Source organism: Natrix helvetica, assembly GCF_964273705.1.
Source record: "Natrix helvetica genome assembly, chromosome: 1".
Taxonomy (NCBI): Eukaryota; Metazoa; Chordata; class Lepidosauria; order Squamata; family Natricidae; genus Natrix; species Natrix helvetica.
In genome coordinates, this window is record NC_138548.1 from 12,219,182 (window position 1) to 12,233,228 (window position 14,047).

The window sequence follows — 14,047 nt, forward strand, 5'->3', positions numbered from 1 at the left end:
TCCCTCGAGCCGACAAACTGCTGAAGCCACACAATGCTTGCAGGAACCAGGAATTGCTATGTGTCTTTAATAGACAGCCCGTTTTCACCAGTTCCTGAAAGCATTATGTGACTTTAGCTGTTTGTTGGCTTGAGAAAGAACAATGCCATCCACCCCCTTTTTAGTAGTTGGCAGTCCATTTGTAAGTGCCAGTTCCAACCTACGTACAAATTGGAGTTAAAGACAGATTAAAAACAGATTTAGGAATAGAACTCATTCTTTCTCCAACACTGGAGGTTTTTAAGAAGAGATTGGGCAACCATTGTTCTGAAATGATACAGGATTTCTTGCCTGAGCAGGAGGTTGGACTAGAAGACCTCCAAGGTCCATTCCAACTCTGTTACTCTTAATCCCGGACACAACCTCTATACAAAAGGCAGCTTGAGAGGAAAAGAATAAATGAAGCAGGTCATGATAAACTCAGTATAGGTAGTCCTCAACATATGACCATAATAGAGCCAGGCAATCACAACGAGTCACGTCCTGATTTTATGCCTTTTTTTTTTTTACTGGATGGGAATGCCAGTTTTCAGCAAAAACGTCATAACAAACCGTCAGCTGACCGTGGGATATTAAAGACAGCCATAAATGCAGACTGGTTATCAAGCACTCAAATTGTGGTCGCATGCTCGGAGGGGGAAAATGGCCGACAGAATTTCATAATCAGGCCATAACCTCAGGGAGGTCCATCTGAACTTCAAATGATTGCTAAGTCATTGGTCATAGGTTGAGGGCTGCCTTTAAGAAAAAATAATTTAGGAAGCAAAAAAAAATAGCCTTGGTGCTTCAGGCTAAGGTGCATCATAATTCACACACACACACATCGCCGTATTGGTACAGGTAATCCTCGGTTTACAACAGTTCATTTAATGACCATTCGAATTACAGCGGCATTGAAAAAAAAATGCCTGTTTCTCACACTTACAACCATTGCAGCATCCCCATGTTTTGATCACATGTTCAAAATTCAGCTGCTTGGCAACTGAGTCATATTTATGACACCCGCAGTGTCCCGCGGTCATGTGATCACTTTTTGCGACCTTCTGACAAGGGGGAAACGCGATTCACTTAACAACCATATTACTGACTTACCTGCAGTGCTTCAGAGGTAGTATGCTACTGGTTCGGATCAGTTCACCCGAACCAATAGCGGAAACCACGGGTGGCCCCGCCTACCCGCCCCGGCTCTATGGCATCCCATTTAGCTCCTTTTTTTAGCGAAAAGCGCACATTTGCAAACCAGTAAGGAAGGTAAGTAAATACCACCCCTGCAGTGCTTCAGTTAACAACGGTGGCAAAAAAAGGTCATAAAAGGAGGCGAAAGCCACTTTATTGCCTCACTTAGCAACAAAAAATTGGGGCTCGATTGTGTTTGTAAGTGGAGGACAGCCTGTACAATTCAAGGCAATGTACTTTAATAGTCCCTCTACCTATTTTCTCACAACCAACACCTATGAGTAGACTTGGGCTGAGACTGAAGGTGTGGCCGAAAGCTAATCCTAAGCAGGAGATGAAGCTTTCTTGTTTCTCCCTCTGTTGTTTCTCTGCAGCTGGTATTTGCAAGCCTACTGGGGATTGCAAGTTGGGGGTTAATTCTGAATCTTTAGGATCAAGATTATTATGGTCTGTTGCACAGTCAGCCAGATGTTCGATCTGGATTTGGAAATTTTATCCCTCTAGCAAGTCCTTCCCAAGGACCTGAGATAGGCAGATGTTGATCTTTGATGGTGTTGCAGGATGTAAGCTATTCCAAGTAAAGCTGCCTTTTGCATTTGACCAATAAAAATGGTTGTTGTTGTTATTTTGACTCATTGCACGATCAGCCAGATGTTCAGACTGCCTTTGGCATTTGAGCCACAGATGGACATTATTATTATTATCATCAAATTAATTTGCTGCCCACCTCGTGGTTCAAGGTAACTCTAAGCTCTTGATAGGTTTGCCCCCCCCCATAAATTCATTCTACCTCTTGAATAGCCACCCACATTCTTTTATTCATTTGTATTTATTGAGAATTTTACATAAAATAAAAAATAAAGAGAGGGAAAACCAAAAAAAGAGGAAAGAAGTGCAAGAAAATACAACTAACATTATAAACTTTTTTCTCTTCCGCAGTTATTAACGAATCTATCGTATCCCTTCCCTCTTACCACTTCCAGACATCCCTTCAGCCCTTTATTTAATTATGTGTTTCAATTAATAAATCCATGTTAATTTTTTTTTTGCTTCCTTTAACAAAAAGACCATAGAATATTTCTAGTCTTTTTTTAAAAAAAACAACACTTGTTTTCTTCCCTGACCAATTTCTGTCATTTTAACAATCTGTTCCTGCGGTGTGGAAATCTCACTACTCTTCCATCTTTGTGCATTTAATAACCTTGGTGCCATTATCATACACAAAAGTAATCTTCTCTGAGTCTTTTATAATTTAGTATCCATAAATCCCAATAAAAAACCTCCAGGGTGTTCTTTTTGTTGCAATATGAATCTTTAAAATTCTTCGTACTGTTGGTGTATTTATATCCAAAGCTTGTTGGGTTTCTCACCAGTCCAGGATAAAATGTTCCTTCATGGGTTTTTTTTCTCACATTCCCAGCATTGACCGGAGGTACCTTTATACATTTTTGATACTATCCAAATTCCTGGCAGGGCCATATTTTCAGCTAGTGAATTCTTCTGGTTAATTAGGGGTCCGGTGTGCTTTCTTTTATAAGCCTTCCTGCATTCCCCCCCCCTCCACTTTAATTGATTCCGTTTCTAGGCCACCCAACTCCAAAAAGGACTCTGAGCAGCTTCACAAGATCAAAAGCAGGAAAAGAAAACCACAACGTTAAAAAGCAAGTTGTTCTGAGGGATTAATAGCAAAAAATAAAAAATAAAAATCCCTCCACATCACTTCAATATACCCAATGCTTTTCAACCCTCTCAAGTTTGACGTTTGTCTACTTCAACTCCCAGAATTCCTCAGCCAGGGTAGAAACCAGTGCAAAATTTGTCCCCATCGCCCCCCGGCCCTGTCGTACGTTCACTCCCCCTACCCCGCCAAGAGGTGAGGTGGGCCTCCACTCGCCTGGCCTTTGGGGAAGGCCGTGGAAATATGGTTCTTGCTTGAGGCGTACCAAGAAGCAGCCAGGGTGGGGCTGGTTAGTGCCCTGAAAGCCCCCCCTCCTGCCCCCCCACATTTTAATTAAATTTTCACATCTCCCCCCCCTTTTTCTTTTTAAAGGTTTTAAATATTTTATTTGTACACCACCTAGATTGCCTCAGTGAGGGGGATGGTGGATAGATAGATTAGATTAGGTAGGTAGGTAGGTAGGTAGGTAGGTAGGTAGGTAGGTAGGTAGGTAGATAGATAGATAGATAGATAGATAGATAGATAGATAGATAGATGATAGATAGATAGATAGATGATAGATAGATAGATAGATAGATGATAGATAGATACATAGATTGATAGATAGATTGATAGATAGATAGATACGTAGATAGATAGATAGATAGATAGATAGATAGATAGATAGATACGTAGATAGATACGTAGATAGATACGTAGATAGATAGATAGATACGTACAGATAGATACGTAGATAGATAGATAGATGATAGATAGATAGATAGATAGATAGATAGATAGATAGATAGATACGTAGATAGATAGATAGATAGATAGATAGATAGATAGATAGATAGATACGTAGATAGATAGATAGATACGTAGATAGATAGATAGATACGTAGATAGATAGATACGTAGATAGATAGATAGATAGATACGTAGATAGATAGATAGATAGATAGATAGATAGATAGATAGATAGATAGATAGATAGATGATAGATAGATGATAGATAGATGATAGGTAGGTAGGTAGGTAGGTAGATAGGTAGATACGTAGATAGATAGATAGATAGATAGATAGATAGATAGATAGATAGATAGATAGATAGATGATAGATAGATAGATGATAGACAGATAGATGATAGACAAACAGAGACACAGAAGAGAGACAGTCTCTCTCTCTCTCACACACACACACACACACGCAGGTTTGACAGATGACTAGGTAGGTAGGTAGGTAGGTAGACAGACAAGAGGGAGACAGACAGACGGAGGGACGGACACACAGACAGGTTTGACAGATGATTAGATAGACAGACAGACAGATAGATGGACACACAGGCAGGTTTGACAGATTAGATAGATAGATAGATAGATAGATAGATAGATAGATAGATAGATGATAGATAATGGACAGATATGCAGACAGAGAGAGTGAGAGATAGACAGACAGAGATAGATATAAAGATAGATGGATGGAGACCGACAGACAGACATGAATGGATAGATAGCGAGAGATACATAGGTAGATACAGAGAGAGGGAGAGAGAGGAGATGGATGGAGACAGAAAGACAGACATAGATAGATACATAGTTACATAGATGCTACAAGATTCAAAATGGTGACAGAAAAAAGTATTCCATAAGTTGGGATGATATAGCAGGGGATATATTTCTTCAAATACGTCTTTGTAAAATGCTCAAGCTTTTTATACGTTCCTAAAAACAGGTTTAACCAGTGGGTAAGAAGAAAACCCAAGTGAGTGCTAACTTACCCTCCAGAGGCAGGGAGTTCCACAGATTAAATATATACTCTTTCCCCTCCCCCAGTTGCTGCTCTCTGTTTCCCATTTCGGAACTTAAGGGAAAGCCTTGCAAGGGTTGGGTTAGGCCGGTGTAAAAGGAAACTATAAATTATCCTGCAGTTGACCCTAGGAAAGGTTTTATGACATTTTATATTATGTCATAAAATGTGTTATGACCACTTTTATGTCATTAACATGTTTCATAAAATTGGCAGTATTTCAATTCCATGGAGGTCATGGATTCCAGATTTCGGATTCATTCTGCAAGTTAGCCCATTTGAGGTAACTTAGTTCAAAAATTGTTGACCTACGATGCAGTGTTTTGCCCAGAGTAAAAGCTACGTGAATGAGAGTGTCAGTAGGATAGACGTTCTATAGTATAAATATAACTTTCCTTTGCACTGGCAAACAAAAAAAAAAGTGTGTGATTTGCTTTTTTGCTGTGATCTAGAACTGAGCTCACAATATCTCCCACGTTAAGCCAGTCACATTATTTAAAGCATTTTCTTTGTCCAAAATGGATTCCAAGGCAATTGTGACCCTTCCAAACCCTTCAGACATTTAGAAAAAATGGTGTGTGTGTGTGTGTATCTCTGTGTGTGTTTGTATACTATTTAATTACTTCTTTATCTAAAGCCCTCAAGGAGTGGAGAAGTCAATCGCCCTAAACATAGAAGTTCTTCTTTTGACCAACTCTTTCCTCCGTCACAGTCTGAACTCCTGGATCAGGAGTTCCAGTGTTCGGTCATTCAAACTCTGGTCATCTCTCTCCTGGACTGTTGCAACATGCTCTCCATGGGGCTACCCTTGAAGAGCACTCAGAAGCTACAACTGGCACAGAAGGCAGGCGCATGGACAGTTCTTGGAGCCTTTAAGGTGGACGATATTACACCGATGTTTCACCACCCATTCTGGCTGTCAGTTTGCTTCCAGGTGCAATTCAACGTGTTGGTTATTACCTTTAAAACCCCACATGGGAAGGGTCCAGGTTACCCGAGGAACAGTCTCACCCCAAAGGGATTGGCCTGTCCCACTTTCCTATCCTTCTACCTAGTTCTCCCAACTGACCTGGAGCCCAATGGAAGTGCATCCTTCTGATGGTGGTTAACAGCCTAAGATAAGACCTTGCTTCTCCCCATGTGCATCTTGCTCTTTCCTCCCCATCTTTGTCGATTTTAAACTAAACTTACGATCCATTGCTTTAATTTTTATCAGTTTTTACTGGTTGTACGCCAGGTAGAGTCACCTCCAGGTGTGATGAGTGGCATATAAGTTGGATAAATAATAAATACACCATCACCACCACCACCACCCTCGGCTGATCACTGTTGACTCTCTCCCCAGGTCCGAGCAGTGAAGCCCAGAAGGTGGTAGAAGAGTTAACTTATCGCCGAGCCTTGCGGGAGTTGCTGGAGATCATGAAGAAACAGGCAACCCCTAAAAGTCCTGACTCTTTTAGGCGAAGGAGTAAAGAGGCATCAACCGGGAAAGGACAGCAAGAGCAATCCTCAACGCCCCAGCAGCCCCTTTCTCCCCAAAGAAGCCCCCGTGGGACAGGCAGGGCCTTTCCAGATTCTCCAAGCAGATCACTGAGACCTTTAGAGTCGAGAACCAATAGCCTGTCTACCTGCAAACCTCCCTCCTCTGCATCGGAGAACCTTCCAGGTGTCAGGGAGCCAGCCTGGGAGACTGGCAAAGTTTTGAAAGCCCCAAAGGCAAACATTGCACATCGTCCTGCAGTGCCACCCCAACTCTCCCAGAGGTCTCCCCTGGCCTCCAAGGGGCATCGGCAAGCTGGCGGTCCATTTGGAAGGAAGCGGCCGGTGAGAACTAGCACCCCGGACTCTAATTCGCGCAAGTGCTGCCCCAGGTTCCCGCCAGCAAAGGGAAGAGACGAGGCCGCCTCAAACCTGCGGAGGAATTTGCTGGGACCCGCCCTCAACGGGTTTTCATCCCAGCCAACAAGCGCTCTCCCGGTCAAGCGAGAGAGACGGAAGCGAAAGAAGTGGCAGCAGCCCTCCAGGGGGAGCAGGCGCTCCCTGCGCTTGGAAGCCGCTTGCTCAAAGCAAGTCCTGGCCACTCAGGAACATCCCCTGGAAAGGTCACAATGCCCGAGTGGGAGAGAGCCCAGAAAACCTTCTCTGGACTGTCCTCCTTGGGAACTGAAAAAAGAGCCTGCTCCGTATACAGCTGGAGTTCCAGGAGGCTGGTTTCCAGAATTTGTGGATAAGGAAGGTAAGAGGAATGTCCACCTGCAAAAGATACGTTGGGGGAAGTTGTGAGTTTTGGGGAGACCTAGAAGTGGAGGGGGAGCAAGGGGGGGGTGAAATCCACCCGGTTCGGCTGAGCCTGTGAGCCGCGCAATCGGGGGAAGCTTTCCCCACGCTTTTTAAAGCTTTTTTTTCCCTGCCGGTTTGTGCAAATAGGCAGGGAAAAAAGGCTTTAAAAAATTGACCACCACCACCAAGTTACTGCCAAGCGCCAGGGAAATCGGGCGATCCAGGCAGTTCAAATCGGTGTAAAGATTTATTATAAGCTTAAGCCCTCTGCAAAAGAATCCGAACTACTAATAGCTCAAGCAATTTGGTGGTAAATAAGGAATTCACAGTGGGCTGCATTTGTAAGCGGGGGGAAGGGACTCATGACGTTTAACCCCCTCTGTCGGGCTCAGCCTGGACATTTCCTACAGGTGTGGCTTTTTATATAACAGGACAACAACCAGAGTTGGAAGGGACCTTAAAGGTCTTCTAGTCCAACCCCTTGCTCAAGCAACAGACACTCTACCCGTGATGGCGAACCTATGTTGCACGCAGGGCCATTTGTTAGGGCGCGCGAGGCGTTGTCATGTCAGCTCCAGCGTGCATGCGTGCAATGGCCACCTGACTTTGGCCTACTTTTGAGGCTGTTTCGCCGATTTTTTGATGCAGAGGAAAAACCGCCCCTACCGGCAAACCGGGACTTCAGGAACAGACTTCCGCTTTGCTCGTAGGGCCATTTTTCGCCCTCCGGAACGAAAAAGGCCTTCAGGAGGGCCTGGAGGGGGGGGCTGTTTTCGCCCTCCTTAGGCTCCTAAAAAGCTTCTGGAGCCTGGGGAGGGCGAAAGAAGCATGGCAAAAGTGGGGGGGTGGAGCGCTGGTCATGTGTATATGCATGCAGGGGTGTGGTGTCACACGCATAGCATTATGGGTGCGGAACGCCCGCACACGACCCCTCCCCTGCGCTCCTCCCCACTTTTGGCACGCGATCCAGAAAAGGTTCGCCATCTCTGCCCATTTCAGACAAATGGTTGTCCAATCTCTTCCTAAAAACCTCCGTACAACTTCTGGAGGCAACTTCTGTTCCACTGATTAATTGTTCTCACTGTCAGGAAATTTCTCCTCAGTTCTAAGTTGCTTCTCTCCTTGATTAGTTTCCACCCATTGCTTCTTACAATACAATACAATAGCAGAGTTGGAAAGGACCTTGGAGGTCTTCTAGCCCAACCCCCTGCCTAGGCAGGAAACCCCATACCATTTCAGACAAATGGCTATCCAACATCTTCTTAAAGACTTCCACTGTTGGGGCATTCACAACTTCTGGAGGCAAGCTGTTCCACCGATTAATTGTTCTCACTGTCAGGAAGTTTCTCCTCAGTTCTAAGTTGCTTCTCTCCTTGATTAGTTTCCACCCATTGCTTCTTGTTCTACCCTCAGGTGCCTTGGAGAATAGTTTGACTCCTTCTTCTTTGTGGCAGCCCCTGAGATATTGGAAGACTGCTATCATGTCTCCCCTAGTCCTTCTTTTCATTAAACTAGACATACCCAGTTCCTGCAACTGTTCTTCATATGTTTCAGCCTCCAGTCCCCTAATCATCTTCATTGCTCTTCTCTGCACTCTTTCCAGCATCTCTGCAGCTTTTTAATGATATGGTGACCAAACCTGGATTCAATATTCCGAATGTGGTTTTACCAAGGCCTTCTAAAGCAGTGCTAACACTTCACATAATCTTGATTCTATCTCGCTTTTCATGCAGCCTAGGACTCTGTTGGCTTTTTTGACAGCTGCCGCACCCGGCTGGCTCACGTTTGCCATGCCACGTGAACTTCCAGCCATTGGGGATTCCCAGCCATGACATTAAAAGAGAGCTATTTTGGTGTAGCGTTAAAGGCACCAGGCTAGAAACAGAGATATTGTGAATTCTGACTCACAACCCTCCCCCCCCTTAGGCACAAAGCCAGCTGGGTGACCTTGGACCAGTCACTTTCTCTCAGTCCTGGGAAGCAGATGGCAGCAAACCACTTAAAACCTTGCCAAGAAAACAGTTGGGATTTTTCCAGGCAGTCCCTGAGAACCAGACACAACTAATTAGGGGGGGGGGGGAGCACATAACTTATTTATTTATTTTTACTTTATTTATTTGCCATCAATCTTCCTTTTACAATACAATACAATAGCAGAGTTGGAAGGGACCTTGGAGGTCTTCTAGTCCAACCCCCTGCCTAGGCAGGAAACCCTATACCGTTCCAGACAAATGGCTATCCAACATCTTCATAAAGACTTCCAGTGTTGGGGCATTCACAACTTCTGGAGGCAACTTCTGTTCCACTGATTAATTGTTCTCACTGTCAGGATGTTTCTCCTCAGTTCTAGGTTGCTTCTCTCCTTGATTAGTTTCCACCCATTGCTTCTTGTTCTGTCCTCAGGTGCCTTGGAGAATAGTTTGACTCCCTCTTCTTTGTGGCAACCCCTGAGATATTGGAATACTGCTATCATGTCTCCCCTAGTCCTTCTTTCTCTTAAGCTAAACATACCCGGTTCTTCATATGTTTTAGTCTCCAGTCCCCTAATCATCTTTGCTGCTCTTCTCTGCACTCTTTCTAGAGTCTCCACATCTTTTTTACATCGTGGCGACCAGAACTGAATGCAGTATTCCAAGTGTGGCCTTACCAAGGCATTATAAAGTGGTATTAACACTTCACGTGATCTTGATTCTATCCCTCTGTTGATGCAGCCTAGGACTGTGTTGGCTTTTTTGGCAGCTGCTGCACACGGCTGGCTCCTATTTAAATGGTCCAGCTTTTGAGCGGCTTATAGCTGAATCTGATGCATGAAAAAGTCATGTGCTTTAGTATTCAAACCATAATTAGATATCATTTTATTTTATTTTATTTTTAGATAAACAATCCATTTTCCATTAACCAGGGTGTCATCCGGGTACAAATATCTTGTGCCAACATTAAAATGTACAATCTTATTCATTATTTGATCTCATCTTGGCTTAATTTCCAATACCTTAAGTATCTAATATTATAACAATCCCATTGTGATTTATTTAACTCTATTAGTTATGCTAACTATTAATACATCTCCTATACTTTAGATAACTTCTTTTACTATTAATCCTTACCCTGGTTCCCCCCAAAATAAGACCATGGCTGGCTGGGGAATTCTGGGAGTTGAAGTCCACAAGTCTTAAAGTTCCCAAGTTTGAACACCCCTGAACTAGAGCAAAACCCAGACAAGAAATGAAATGTCTGGTTTAAAAGGTAAAACTGGGTTACAGATAAGTCTTTGACTTACGACCGGTTCCTTTGCGACTGTTTGAAATTACAAAGGGTCTCCCCAGGGTTACTCACAACGTGAATTGACGTCCCAATGGCTAATCCTATTTTGAGGACTCAGGCAAGCTGCCCGAATTGACAGCCATTTGCAGTGGTCATGAGAATGTGATTTACAATGGGGTGGGGGTTTTTTGGCCAGAAACTGGTGTTTACCGTATTTTTCGGACTATAAGACGCACCGGAGTATAAGATGCACCAAGATTTTGAAGAGGCAATTTTTTATAAAAAAAGGTTTTGCCCTCCCCGGCCCCCAGGGGCACTCTGCAGGACTCCCTTGTGAAAAACAGGCATGCAGAGAGTTTGAGAGGCCTACAAAGTCCTCCTAGGGGCTGGGGAGGGGAAAAAGGAGCAAAAAACGGCCCTTTTTCGTGGAAACAGGCTGTTTTTTTTGCAAAAAACAGGGCGTGCAGAGGCTTTTGGAGGCTTGTAGAGTGTTCCTGGGGGCTGGGGAGGGCAAAAAGGAGCAAAAAACGGCCCGTTCTTTGCTCGTTTTTGCCCTCCCCAGCCCCCAAGAGCAATTTGCATGGCTCCCAAACCCTCTGCACATCCATTTTTTGCAAAAAAATGGGATGTACAGGAGCGGGGTTTCGGGAGGCCAAAAATGCTGTATTCAGTGTACTCTGATTTTCATTTTGGATGGAAAAAGGTGCGTGTTATGCTTCGAAAAATACAGTACTTCCAATATCTGGCAAAAAAAAAAAGGGGGGGGGCAATTGCAGACAATGGATTTGCTTAACGATTGACAATTACAAAATAATAAAGTCCCATGGTGATCCGCTTAATAACCAGCAATGACTTAGAGCATAATTCTGGGCTCCGTCCCAGTCATAAGCCGAGGACTGCCTGCAGGTCCTCCTTGTGCCGTATCTCCAGGCCCACCTTTGAGAGTTGTCAGTGCGATATCCAATGCTGTACATGTAAAACTGAAATGGGCACGGTGTTCCTTCATTAGCAGATCAGGCATCTGATCTTTCACTGCAGCTGAGTCCCGTAAGGAACGTGAGCCCGAGCCCAGAGTCAAAGGATGAAGAAGAAGAGGAGGAGGAATTACCCAGCATTTTCTTGCATCAAGGTAGGTGCTATTTTCCCCCTGCAGCTTTCTTACAAAATATTGTACGTCCGAATCAACGTAGTTTCCCTTAAAAATAAGCAATGGCTGAACTAAACCTTATAGTACAGCGATGGCGAACCTTTTCTGGCTCGCGTGCCATAAATGGGGGGAGCGCAGGGGGGTTGTGCGCGGACGTGCCGCACCCATAATGCAATGCGTGACACCCCCCAGTGCGCATGTGCGCATGACAGATGCGGAACCCCCCCCCCCATTTTTTGCATGCTTTTTTCGCCCTCCCCAGGCTCCCGAGGCTTTATAGGAGCCTGGGGAGAGCAAAAACAGCCTCCCCCGCCCCTCCAGAGGCTTCAGGGACCTTCAGGAGGCTTCCCTGAAGACTTCAGAGGGCAAAAAACAAGCCTACGAGCAAACCGGAAGTGACTTCTGGTTTGCTCATAGGGCCGTTTTTAGTCCTCCGGAGCCTTCAGGGAAGCCTCCTGAAGGTCCCTGAAGCCTCCGGAGGGCTTAAACCGACCCTATGAGCAAACCGGAAGTCCGTTTCTGAACTTCCACTTTGCCCATAGGGCCAGTTTTTTGCACTCCGGAGGCTTCAGGAAAGCTCCTGAAACCTTCGGGGGGGAGGGGCTCTTTTCGCCCTCCCCAGGCTCCTATAAAGCCTCTGGAGCCTGGGGAGGGCGAAAAGTGGCTTTAAAAAAGGCTGAACTCAGCTGGCCAGCGCGCACATGCGTGCTGGCCAGCTGGCAGGGCAACACTTCGCGTGTCCTGACAAATGGCTCCTCGTGCCACCTGTGGCACGTGTGCCATAGGTTCGTCATCCCGGTTATAGTACCTGGTAGGAATTATAATGTCTTGAATGTGGGGGGGGGAGGGGTGACTCTCCATGAAGTTGGTTGACCTCTGAGAAGGCCCTGCCTCTTCTGCCCACTTGTTCAGCCACAAAAATGTTGAAACCTAAGTAAAGGTGTGTGTGTGTGTGTGTGTGTGTGTGTGTGTGTGACACTTTGTCCAGTGGTATATGGTTGCCCTTATGTCTCCTTTAAGCCTCCTGTGGGCAAAATGGAACAACTCACCACAACCAATTCACAGCAGCCAACTTGTTGTGGGGCAACTCACCCGGGACAATTTGCTGTGGGACAATTTGACAATTCAGTTTCATTACTTACAATAATTTAAAAAAATTATTTTAAGTAATAAAACTGAAGTGTTGAATTTAAAAAGTTATTTTAATTTTTGTCAATCACATTCCTCCCTCCTTTGGCGTGCTTCCACCATTTCTTCAATATTGATGTAACTCTTGTCCTGCGGAGAGTTGGCTACGCCAAGTTGGCCAATGTTGAGTTGGCTGCGGAGAGTTGGCCAATGTTGAGTTGGCCACACCAAGTTGGCCAATGTTGAGTTGGCCACACCAAGTTGGCCAATGTTGAGTTGGCCGCGGCGAGTTGGCCAATGTTGAGTTGGCTGCGGCAAGTTGGCCGTGGTGAGGCATGGGCTTGTCCAGGTAGATGCCAGGATTCAAAGGCCCCAAATTTATTTTAAAAATGGAAAGCCACAATGAGGCATCATGTGTAGACGATGTGCGCACATTTTCCCCCCCTATTCGGCTTCTGCGAATGAGTGAGATCAACATGCTTATCAGAAGTCCTCCTTTCTGAAATCCTCGTGTGGATGCTTAGCTCTTCGTGTACAGCCAAGCCTCTTTTCAACCCCTTTCAGCTTTTTGTGGATTCCCCAGCAAGTATATACGTAGGTAGTCCTTGCTTAGTGACCACAGTTGAACCGGCAACACAGTCATTAAATGAAAGCATGGCTATGCTTATGATTTTACTGCAGTTTTCCTTTGTGTTATATAGCAGTGATGACCAACCTTTTTTGGCTGCCGTGCCAAAAGTGGGGGGAGCATGGGGGTCGGTGTATGGGCGTGCCACACCCATAATGCTATGCGTACGACACACACACACACCCTGCGCGCGAGACCAGCACACACACTGCTTTTGTCATTTTTTTTCCCCTCCCCAGGCTCTAGAGGCTTTCTAGGAGCCTGGGAAGGTCGAAAACAACCTCCACCCCCCCCCCTCCATCCCGGATGTCCTCTGGAGCTTCCCTGAAGGCTCCGGAGGGCGGAAAGCAGTCCTACGAGCAAACCGGAAGTACGTTCCTGAACTTACAGTTTGCCTATAGGGCCGGTTTTTCTCCGGAGGCTCCAACTGTGGCACATATGCCATAGGTTCGCCATCACGGTGTTATAGACTTGTGAAGGCTGTAAATGTGAAGATGGGACACACGGGTATTTTTCCATCATCATCGTAACTGTGAACACTCAATTAACGGAAGCAGTTGCTTAATGAGGACTACCTGTATTGAAATTTGTATTGCATTCAGAGGCATTGCCTTGTTGCCGTAGCACAGCCTTTCTCAAATGGAGTTTCATGAAACTTTGCATATCCCTGAGAGATTGCTAAAAGTCATTAGGATTTTCTTTTTTAAAAAATATGGCGGTGCATGCAGCCAGTAGCTATATTTCTAATAATGCTTACGTTCCTGGAAAACCTGAACATTATTTCAAGTGTTCCTCCAGGATAAAAGTTTGAGAAAGGGCGATCTAGCAGTGGCACCTTCCCCTAATACAGTGTTCTTGTTCTTGGCAATTTCCAGATGTTGGACTTCAGTTCCCAGAATTCCACAGCCAGCATAGCAA

At 45.0% G+C, this 14,047-nt stretch overlaps 1 protein-coding gene across 2 annotated transcripts in view; it reads left to right on the top strand.

Annotated features, from left to right (window-relative positions):
• PWWP3A (PWWP domain containing 3A, DNA repair factor) overlaps positions 1–14,047 on the top strand; it is a 41,005-nt gene that overhangs the window by 10,134 nt on the left and 16,824 nt on the right. The window contains exons 5-6 of one of the 2 annotated variants that reach the window (XM_081958804.1): positions 6,028–6,918; positions 11,239–11,355. In XM_081958804.1, the coding sequence (XP_081814930.1) occupies positions 6,028–6,918; positions 11,239–11,355 (1,008 nt within the window). Of the gene's footprint in view, positions 1–6,027; positions 6,919–11,235; positions 11,356–14,047 lie in introns of both variants that reach the window. The other variant, XM_081958803.1, reaches the window with a different exon arrangement.